General features: G+C 36.3%; 1 protein-coding gene across 1 annotated transcript; it reads right to left on the minus strand.

Annotated features, from left to right (window-relative positions):
- Window positions 1-6,227: 6,227 nt before the first annotated feature.
- On the minus strand, window positions 6,228-10,944 carry LOC311077657 (polymeric immunoglobulin receptor-like). The gene is made up of 8 exons (XM_084106239.1): window positions 10,728-10,944; window positions 10,265-10,585; window positions 9,729-10,040; window positions 9,306-9,632; window positions 8,839-8,973; window positions 8,032-8,112; window positions 7,801-7,844; window positions 6,228-7,707 (listed from the first exon to the last, which is right to left on the minus strand). The coding sequence occupies exons 1-8, from the start codon at window positions 10,765-10,767 to the stop codon at window positions 7,162-7,164; spliced, it is 1,806 nt and encodes a 601-aa protein (XP_083962365.1). The 5' UTR covers window positions 10,768-10,944; the 3' UTR covers window positions 6,228-7,161.
- Between the last annotated feature and the right edge of the window lie 591 nt (window positions 10,945-11,535).

Here is an 11,535-nt window from a genome sequence, read left to right on the forward strand (position 1 = left end):
TTCTTTTCCGTTGTGAGTCTCGGTTCTAAGTTAAGTTTTGCGACAAGATTTCGAGCCACGTTTCTTCTGCAAAGCCAGCTTCAAACAAAGACTTTCATTCCGCCAGCACGCCACGTGACTGACCACGTGACCCAGACATCAGGCACGGAGACCAGCCAACGAACGGACCGGGAAAACCCTTTACGCAACAAAAAGGGAATCCCCAAAAGCAAAGACAAGCAAGTACTGCCTCCAGACTCTTAAACTGAACTGGTGTATTTGATACTGATTTAATAACCTAGGAAACGATAAAAGGGTTAAACTAATGATTGATGGTTCATTCAGGTTGTGTTTTATAAGTGCATAGAAACTTGGGATTACATCATCTCACTCTTAAACTCACTCTTAAAACTTAATCTTTCCTTACTCTCTTTCTTTCTGCAACGCGTATGAATGTGTGTGTCTGTGTTAGATATTAGTTGTATGTGTTAGAATAATCAATAAAGTCTTGTTTGTATTTTAAAGAGAAATATTACTTGTGTTATTGTGCTTACAAATTTAATGTCTTAAACTTCTGATCTAAGTTACCTTGCTAACTATATAGTGTTTCACTATAGTTCAGATATTTATATCCGTTGCAGAGTTGATAATTGCAGCCAGTTCAAATGAACCGCGAACGAGTCATTTGCTCGGTTGTAATAAGTGACTCTTTTGAATTCCCTATAAATTAATTAATAATTCCTTTGAGCTAAATTGTAATCACTACAAATTACAAATATCTTACACATAGAATCTGTCTAATCTAGCTGCACTTACTCTCCCTTGTGAAATTTTTACCCACATATATTTTTTTTACTTTCAAATTCCTCTCTCTCCACACATCCAACAAATTGTTTTGAAATATAACCTTTTTTAACAAAGCAGACGATTCAAAATCTGGTTCAACATTATTCCTATCCAATGTAAAATCAACTGTACTATTCCAGTCACCTCCTACTATTAGGAAATCATCTGCATTCACATTTCTCAAATATTCACTCAGTCTTTTAAATAGAATTATTCTATCTGCACTTCTATTTGGAGCATAAATATTAACAAATATAAAATTATATTCATCAATTTTAGTTTTTACAACAAGAAGGCGACCTTTTTCTAATTCTATGCTTGACAAGATATCAACATTGAGGTAAGGTTGAAAAAAGTTTGGCTACCCCAGCACTTAAATTTGTTCCATGGCTTAAAGAGTAACTGCCCTCCCTACACAATCCCCAATCTGCCTCATTACTCTCATCACTGTGAGTTTCTTGTACAAAGGTTACATGCAATTCTTTAAGCTTAAGAAACTCTGTTAATAAACCTTGTTTTTCTCTATTCCTCGCTCCATTAACGTTTAAAGAACTAACTCTTAAGATTTGCATGTTAAAGGAGGGGTAGAGAAACAAGAAAGAAAAGAGACAGAGAAAGAAAAAGATAAGAGCAGCACCCATAACCATGTGAACCTATTTATTCTTTATCTTTCCTTTTAAACTTTTACGAACTACTGTAGCCAGTTTCTTCAAACGAAATCTTTTTTGTTTTGATATGACGTCACTACCTACACTTTTCTGAACACTCATAACTGACCTCAAGAATTTGGCAGCGTCAGGAAAAAACTTCAGGACATCAACTTTCTGTCCTTTTGTTTGATCCAGAAAGTCATTAACTTCTTCCACAGTATACAAATCCCCAGATGATTGACTCAACTCAAACTCAGAAACTTCTGAACAACTGTCACTATCACATCTTGATTCATCTACACACACATCATCATCATCTTCATCATTCTTAACAAACTGTAAACCACTTCCACAAGCCTTTTCAAATTCCATATCCTTGCCACATATAATACTCTGAACAGCTCCTTCTGAAACACCAAGCACTTTAGAAAAGGAAGAGTCACTCACCTCTGATCTTGACATTGGCTCCTTATCTGACTCAACCTGTCCTTCTGAAAGCTGTATGTTCTCAAGGGAATGAGTACGTCCACTGTCGGTTGGGTTTTTATCCTGAGTCTCCTCAATTTGTTTTTCGTTTTGTACTTTTTGTTTTTTATTTTTCGATTGCGCAGACGTCTCTTTTACCAGCGTGGGTCTTTTTTCAGTTTTGTCAGTTTTACCGCGATCCGACTTAATTCTCATTTCATTGTTTTCAGTCTCTGCACTTTTCTCCTCGTTTTGTTTTCTGTGAGGACAAAACAATTTCTTATGGCCTAAGTCCCCACATTCAAAACATCTCATACTTTCCATTGTTGCGAAAATCATGTAAGAGCTTTCACCGTGTTGTATACGGAAAGACACTTCCAAAAACTTTGTCGGTGCTTGCAAAAACATGAAAACCTGTCTCCGAAAAGACGTTACGTGCTTCAGTGCCTCGTTCTTACAGCCGAGCGGAACAGCTCTAATTGTACTCGCAAATTTTCCAAAGCGACTTAGTTCTTTTATAATCGCTTTGTTTTTTATGAACGGGGGCGCATTCGAGATTATGACACAGGGGAACGCAGAGGTGTCACCTGCACAAAAGTGTCCGACATTTCAATTCCACTCTCCACAAGCACATTCACAAATTTCTCTTCTTCTAAAAACACAACAACGGCCTTGTTCATCCTAGACGCCGAAACAATCTTATCATGGCCAACAACCTTTCCCATAGCCATAAGTACATCCTCCACCGTACAAATTTGATCGGGAAAACATTTGCATCCATTTCCAATGGAGAAAACCGGCGTTCCCTCATTAGAGGGCGAGGCCATGTTTATCGTCCATGAATGGATGCAAACAAAATAAAAAACAAGATCTTACCACTTCACAAATTATTTAAAACTAAGGTGAGAAAAAAACCCCCATAAAGTATGGAAAAAAAGAGAAATAATTAAAGATCAATACAATCATGCGTACAAGAGAGAGAGAGAGAGAGAGAGGGGGGGGGGGGGGGGGGTGGATTAAACAACGTTTATATGATCACCATTTATCTCATATATATATTTACAATAATAATATAAATAATTAAAAAAAAACATAGAAAGTAATTCATATTCTTAAACAACTGACCCTCAAAAACTACACACAATATATAAATATATGACAAAATGATAATAAAACATAAAACATCAAATATCCCAAAAAAAAAAAACTTGATGTGTGACTGAAGAAGAGTGTGTGTCAGTTTTGAGACAGGACGTTCAGATTTCAATCCTGTCACTTCTTTAAGAATTCCACCCATCATCGTCCAAGAGGTGTCTGATTTTTCCAGCCCCATTACGCTTCAAACAGCAGATACGCTTCCTGTCATCACTACTCTGATCCACTTTAAAAACTGTTTTCTACTGAAACATTGATTTATAGAAGGGAGTAATCTCTGATGGACTCACCTTTCCCAAGTCCATTATGAACAAATGTTTATCCAACCCGAGCCCACCTGCGTTCTTCAAAATGAATCTTGCAGAATGGGCCCAAGTCAAGTCTTTGTGATATAAAAGTCTTTGTGCTGCTTGTATCCTGTAAGAAATCAACCGACTTCTCACATCCACCAGCCCTTGACCTCCTTCATGGACACGTAAATAAAGAGCTGCAGCATGGATCCAGTGCGCCCCACTCCAGAAACGGTTCACGATTGTCCTTGGTATTTTACAAACCAACTCCAATAAAGGCTCCATAACAGTCTTCTTATGCCACAATGTTGAGGCCGCCAAATTGTGGTAATAGCCAGGTAATCCTTCCCAGTTTTCCCCAAGTTCACTTTGGCTGAGGAGGATGCTTTTTCATATTTTCCAATAATTTCTGTTGAAACTTTCACATCATCTTGACCTTTTATAAACACGGTGACATCATCAGCATACGCTTACAAGGATGCTTTAAATGTACTTTGTAAATCTGGAATTGAGAATTGAAAGTCTTTTATCTGCAGTCTTTCTTCCACACCACTAGGGGTGCTATGATGCCTAAATGTTCTCTTAAGTAAAGGCTGGTTTGTAGAGGAAGTGAGTAAAACAGCAGCAGTAGAAAGCATGGCTTAACTGCATTTTGTGCTATGTCCTGAGGGCTGTTCCATAAAACAAGATTAGAATACAAGCCAGGCTTATTTTGGTTAGTCAGACTTATTGTCGGTGGATTCCGTTTCATAAAGCAAACTTAAAATAGTTCAAACTCAGTTACCCTGGCAACTTATGCTGGGAAACTAGCCTGGTCCAGGCTAACTGTCAGGCTAAGCCTCAGCTGTTACACAGATCCTCTAACACTGACCGACAAGAACACAATGATATTACCACTGACACTCTCTCATACCATTATTGGACTTTATTAACCACTATTAGTCCAAAAATAAATACACAGTATAGAAAATCAACTTAAATAAGACTACAATGATAAATTATATAAATACTGTATTTATAGATATAGATATAGATATATAGATAGATAAATATAATATATATATACACTACAGTTTTTCTTTTTTTACTGGCTGAATGTTTTGTGCCCAAGATTTAATTAGATTGTTTTAAAGATTTATGAATACATTTCTCTCTGGTTTTGTTTGGCAGCTGTAGTACATGTTTATGATTATTAGAAGAACATTAGAAGAACACAATCTAAAAAAAAAAGCTTTTTAAAGCAGAAGTTAAAATCACAAAATTAAAAATAAATAATTACAAAAGCACAGTATAAATTTTAACTGGTAAGATGAGTTTAGTAATTGACAGTATATTAACCTACATTTGATTTACCCCATTACAATAGTCCCTTTACAGTTATTGCTATCATAAAAATATCGGACATCTAATGTCCAACTAACAAATATTTTAGCATATATATATTATGTCTTTCAATTCAAACACATTTAACACAATTATACAAATGGACAGTTCCTTTAAAGACATCATATTTTCCCCCAATAAATATTCCTTATTTTTCCTTCTAGTTTAATCCCCGCTTTTCTAAGCGTCTTTTATGGAACAACCCTCTGGTTGGGAAATGTTCCATTTCAAGCTCAACTTAAAGTAAGGATTTGTTTTCTTTCCTGTTATTTATAAGTGCCTTGATGATGATGATGATGTTTGTTGCTAAGAAATTTGATACAGTTTATTTGTATGTATTTTAGAAGGACTCTTTATCGGTGACTTTAACACTGCATATGCAAACTAAATATGGATTTAAAGTCCAGAGGGATGTAAGCTTGGGACTTTTGGCTTACTTATGACTGTTCCTGATTTGGAAGAGTCTGATGGATGAGAACTGTTTTCGTTTGGAGTGAATTCATCACAAATGGATGGATTATTCATCTACTAAAGGACTGCTTCAACTTTGGACATTGTTTGATGAACTAAGACTTAGACAGATTAATTTTCACTTTATTGAATTGTGCAACCTAATGACCAATTCCTGTAAAGCACCTATTCGTTAGATTGTTTTGTTTATTGTAGTTGCTTTTTCTTTTTCTTGTATTTGCTTTTTGGGTGTTGACAATTATTTTTGTTTGCATAAGGATATTAAAAGAATATAGTGTTTATTCATTTGGGGAGTATTTTTCCTTCTTGAAAAGCTATTAGGCAAACTGAATCCCCCATTATTGCGTTGTATAACTTTGTTTTGCATTAAAAATACGAGATGGTTATAATACATGTAAATATTTTTTAAGTCTGTTTGCTTGTACCTTTGAGAATATTTTAGTCTTAACACAGCAACGACACCGGTCTCCAGTTTTTTTAATAGTCCCCCGACTCCCAAGTTTCCTTTTTTAGGAATTAAAGATAAAACTGCACTATATCTTTATGCCCCTTATCTTTGATCGAGCAAATTCTTGATCTTATAAGCGCTCCTTTTATGTTTTCTTGAAAAAAAATACACCCAAGTTCTTCTTATTTCTTATTTAACCTTTCATTATTCACAGTTCCCTTATTATTTAACATGTATTTTTCCAGAAATGCAGTGTCTCTTTGTAAACTGTTAACTGTTGTTGTCATAAATGCAGTATTATGAAAAGTATAGTTTTGACAAAAAATATATTATTAGCTTTACTGTACCTACAACCCACCATTGACCAAGATTTTCAAAAGTGTCTTAAGTTTCCACTAATCCCAAAAAACCTAAAGCTTTTCACAGAAACTAATATCTTGTAATAATATGACATTAAAAGGTCAAATTTTCTGAATGACTCAATTCTAAAACCGTGCTCATGTCCATTATTAGGAGCATATACATTAATCAAAACAAATGTTATTCCTTCAGACTTTAGTTAACAGTGCTCTTGCTTTTGCAGTTTCATCTACTGATAGAATATTTACATTAAAGTCCACAGAATAAAGGGAGAAAATGTCTTCTTGTGCCTTTGGATGTCAGAAATGCATAAAAAAAAAAAAATTCTTAATTTTTTAAGTCCAAAAAATCATTTATCTCTTTCACCGAATATGTTTCATCTATATTCTGCAACCCAAACTCAGAAATGTCCAACAACCCAGACAGTGTATCATCCTCCCTCATTCCATAATCCTCACCTTTTTCAACATAATTTAAGCTTCCAGTATTTTTAATACTAATCACTTCACAAGCAGCACTTTCACTTACTTTCTCTTCCACTGTGTCTGTACTGTGTTGCAAGACCTCATGCTCTTGTGCCACATCCACCATTTTATCTCCTTTATTTAGATTTTTGTCTACACTTTCACGTGATTCATGTTTCGGAGTGATAGTCTCTTCTTCAGCCTGAGGCTGTATTAATAACCAGTTACACCACTAGGCCCAGCAGCTCCTGATTAGCCTGGACTCTGTGGGCATGTCAACTTGTTGTGCCCAAGATCTCCACACTCAAAACACTTTAAGATACCTGTACTGGCATAAAGCTTGTATGATTTTCCTTCATGTACAACTCTGAAAGACACATCTAACTTCGGCACATTCAGAAACATAAACACTTGTCTTCTAAAAGACATCACATGTTTCAGTGCTTAATTTTTACATCCTAATTGGATTATTTTAAATTGCACAAGCACATTTACCATACTGAGCTAAGGAACTGGGGGAACCAGTGAAGGAAGAGAGCCTGGGAGCCGGATGGGTCCAGTAAAGCAGGAACAGCTACATGGAAACTTAATGCCAAAGCCAAGGTTCAAACATTCAAGATGAGCTGATTTATAACCTCTGCTGTGTCTCGTCAAGCAGTGAGATGATTGACAGCAGCGTATTCACTGTAATCCTGATTATTCCTGAAACTGACACTGTCAGGACAGTCAGATTTCTTGTGGAAATTCACCAATGCATAATTCAGATCCTCAGCAGATGTGATGAAGCACTGAGAGTCACCAGTGCCTTTCTCAACTGTAGCAGAGGGGTTTGTGGGTAATTGAGCAGTGGCATAAACAGTATTGTAAGAATCAGAGGGGCTTGTGGGTAATTGGGCAGTGGCATAAACAGTATTGTAAGAATCAGAGGGGCTTGTGGGTAATTGAGCAGTGGCATAAACAGTACTGTAAGAATCAGAGGGGCTTGTGGGTAATTGAGCAGTGGCATAAACAGTATTGTAAGAATCAGAGGGGCTTGTGGGTAGTTGGGCAGTGGCATAAACAGTATTGTAATAATCAGAGGGGCTTGTGGGTAATTGGGCAGTGGCATAAACAGTATTGTAAGAATCAGAGGGGTTTGTGGGTAATTGTTTGTGAGTGTCTTTAATCTCCTCATAATCGCAACCAGTGTGAGAAACCTGAGGAGAGACAGAGAAATTGAAGGCATTAGAATTCATAGTGATTATGAATAAAAAAATAAACATCTTATTTTATACAGTAACTGGACTCACCACTTCATGTTTTCCTGGTCCAGTCTGAGACGACGAATCACCACCTGCCAAAAACAATTATTCCTAAATTCAATATTCTGCATTTCAACACTGATATCTTGTGTACATTTTTTCATACATCATCAAATATCTGTATTTTGCTCACATCTTGTTGTAGCCAATAGGTGGCGACAGAATCAAAGTGGGAAAAAGATCAACAAATCTGTGTTTCTGAATCTGAATGAGTTTTACCTCGAGAATGACGCTTCTTACAGAGAAACAGTAATAAGAGTCCAGCGATGATCAGAACCAGAGGAACGATCAGAGAAGAGCCTGAAAACACAGGAGAAATAATCAGATAATCTGATAATCTGAGCTAAATATCAGATCATGGGCGTAGCTCGACGTTTGGAGTAGGATTAGCCAGACCGTGATACTGGATTCACAGGTTTAACATTGTACATTCACACGACCCATTAGTTAGTTGAATGTACCAGCTAGTTTGTCCTAAATACATTTTTTGGACCCTATAGGCTGTAACACAACAATTCAAAATGCAACATTCTACAAGTTAAACACGTTTTCCACCAAAGTTTGATCTGGCACCACAAAGAGGAACTGACCCAGTAAAAGCGACACTAAACCTGCACCGGTGATGGTTTAAAGAGACAGTAACACAACGTCACACACTGTGAAATCCCAAAAAACATTCCACAATATTTTGCTATTGTGGATGGAAGTGCGGTATCCTACCTAGTCAAGAGTTATACGTTATAATGTCTTTCAACCAGAGAATTCACTGGAAGTCCAGTATGTAAACAAGAATGATTGGGTTATTATTATGGTTGTTGTTGTTAATAATTAACGATTTAACATTTTATTTAAATTAATAAAATATTACAATTAAATGTATTATTTAATTTGGAGGTGAAATATCATGTATTTTTATGTTTAGTAATATATTTCAGTCACTAGGGGGGGTCAAGCCTCCTCACAAGTTACAGCCATTGATCACATGTTTGTATTTCAGCACAAGATCACCGGCTGATGTGGACACACCTGTGAACGGTGAAGTTTCGACTGATGAGGAAGAAGAAGCAGATGATGAGGATGATGATGATGAGGATGGAGGTGGTGATGATGATGATGATGAAGATGTTGTAGTTGATAATAATGGTGATGATGTTTCAGGAACTTATATACAGTATATAAAACAATAAAACAATGAATTTCTAAAGGATGTTTTTTTTCACACACAGAACTTGACATCTCTTTCTCATGATACGTGTTACTGATGTCACTCACACTTTCACTACCAGAATTCATGCAAAGCTGCACTTTTACCTTCATAAACTGTAAACATATAAACTGTAGTTTGTTTTTATACTTCCTCTTTTTAACTGTTTGTGGTTTTGCTTTGTTGAACAGAACAAACATCCAAATTAAAAATAATCCTGTGGTTAAACCTGCTTGAACAGAACCAGCTGCAAACATGACACATGACACACAGTGATCTGCATCCGTACCTGTAACATTGATCAGGACTCGTGTGATGAAGATCTTGTGTCCTTGATCAGACTGAACTCCACACCAGTATTCTGAATCTTCTTCAGTCACATGACTGATGCTTCCCATCAGGAGCTGCTGTTCTCTGTCATCATACAGCCGGATCTTTCCCTCATCCCTCCATCTTCTGCTCTCATTCACAGACGTCTCTTTAGCACAGAGATCAGCTCCAGATCTCCAGCACAGAAACTTCACATCACGAATGTGGGATTGTGGGTATTTGCAGCTGATGTTCACAGATCCTCCTGCAGAAGCTGATAGACTGATGCTCTTCACACAACAATCCTCTGTTTAAGATCCAGATAAAGTGCAGCAATGTTACAATCACCAGATATATTCATGGATTCTGTCAAATAATGCATAAATGACTGAAAGCAGCTCACCCTTCTTAATGTCCAGATTAAACTCAGAGAAGAAACTGTAATCTTCAGAAACTTTGACTATAATCTTATATTCTCCAGAGTCGTTCTCATTCAGATCTCTGATAAACAGAAGTAAGAGTCCTGCAGATCTGTCATGAACGGAGAATCGTCTGTCATGTTTCCATTCTGCTCTTCTGTTAGTGTTTATTACAGTAAAACACTGATCTGCAGTTTTACAGACGTCTATCACAGGATTCTCTTCTTGAATCTCATATTTGTAGTTTATAATGACGTTTCCTCCTGAATATCCTCTCACTGTCCTGATTTGTTGATCTGTTGAACACAAACCAAGATAATTTATTATTTTGTTCTCAATATTAACACATTGTTGCTCACTTTGCTGCAACATTTATCAATGCAATTAAATTAAATCTTACATCGGGAGACAACAAGGTTGTTGATGAGTTTCATGTGTGTTATTACGGCAGTAATTAGTCAGTGTTGAGTATCGTGATGTTGAGGAGATCATCATGAGTTTGAGGGTCTCAGTTACTCACCTGTTAAAACCTCCAGATTCACTTCAGTGTATAAATCTATTTCTGCATATATATCAGTTCCACAGTAGTACGTGTCAGAATCCTCTTCTCTCAGATCTCTGATGGTCACAGTGAAGACTTCTGATCTTGTGTCGTCATACAGAGAGAATCTTCCAGACTGAACCCATTTATCTTTAATATCAGTCCTGATGAGATCTCTGCACTCTGACCATTCACCTTTACAAAAATACTTTTTATAATCTGTATATCCTTCATCATATTTGCATGTGATCGTGACTCCTCCTCCTGAATATCCTGTCACACTCATGGAGCTCACGACACCTACAACAAACCAGCATTAAAACACTTTAATTTACACAGAAATTAACTTTCCTCAACAGTCAATAAAACAGAATGAAGTTAAAGACGCTCCTCATCAATTCTGTGCTGTTTTTCATGATTTACTCTGAGTTCAGATTCTTACCAGGAATCATCAGCAGAGTGAAAGTCCAGATGATCTTCATTCTTCTCTCTTATTAAATGATCTTCTCTGTTGTTAGTAGATTCAGTTCTTCTGAAGCTCTCGATGTGTGTTCAGAAGAGTTTTGAGTGTTTCCTTCCTGGTTACATGTTTAACATGAAGAGCTGAATGTGTCAGAGACGCCCACTTCCCCTGAGAGAGAGAGCGAGAGAGAGAGAGAGAGAGAGAGAGAGAGAGAGAGAGAGAGAGAGAGAGAGAGAGAGAGAGAATTTTGAATTTTGAAAAAAACTTTATTTACAATTTTAACAGTATCTTTTCACAATAAACTGACCATATAATACATTCAACACATTACACAAAGGATATTAATACCTAATGAAAATACAAAGAAAAAAACAAATCACCTTCACAAACTGCACCATATCATTTCAAAAGTTGAAAGATCTCTCATAGTTTTATAAAACCGAAAATCAATCAAAACTCTAGATTTTATCAAAGTTAAAAAACACACGTTCACATCATCGCTACCCTTTTGTTCCACTCTGTTTTTCCTGCTGATATAAATAGCCATTTTTGCTTGCCCTAAAATGAAATTCAACAATTGACAGGTAAAACGTTCTTTCTGAAAGTACTTAAAACCCAAAATAAAAGTCTCAATACAAAAAGTTTCATTAAACCTACAAAACAATTCTTTTAATCTCATAAACAAAGGTTCTAATCTAAAACAATGCATACAAGCATGGAAAACAGTCTCCCTTTGAAGACAGAAAGGGCAAACAGAATTAACTTCTGGATTCAGCAACGAAATAAA

Source organism: Abramis brama, assembly GCF_963993115.1.
Source record: "Abramis brama genome assembly, chromosome: 2".
Lineage (NCBI taxonomy): Eukaryota > Metazoa > Chordata > Actinopteri > Cypriniformes > Leuciscidae > Abramis > Abramis brama.

Coding starts and splice junctions, on each gene's coding strand:
- LOC311077657 (XM_084106239.1), bottom strand. CDS start 10,767: ATGAAGATCATCTGGACTTTCACTCTGCTGATGATTCCTG. Junction 8,974..9,305: donor AGTCCTGATCAATGTTACAG/GTACGGATGCAG, acceptor ACTGTATATAAG/TTCCTGAAACATCATCACCA. Junction 7,708..7,800: donor GACCAGGAAAACATGAAGTG/GTGAGTCCAGTT, acceptor GTCTCTCCTCAG/GTTTCTCACACTGGTTGCGA.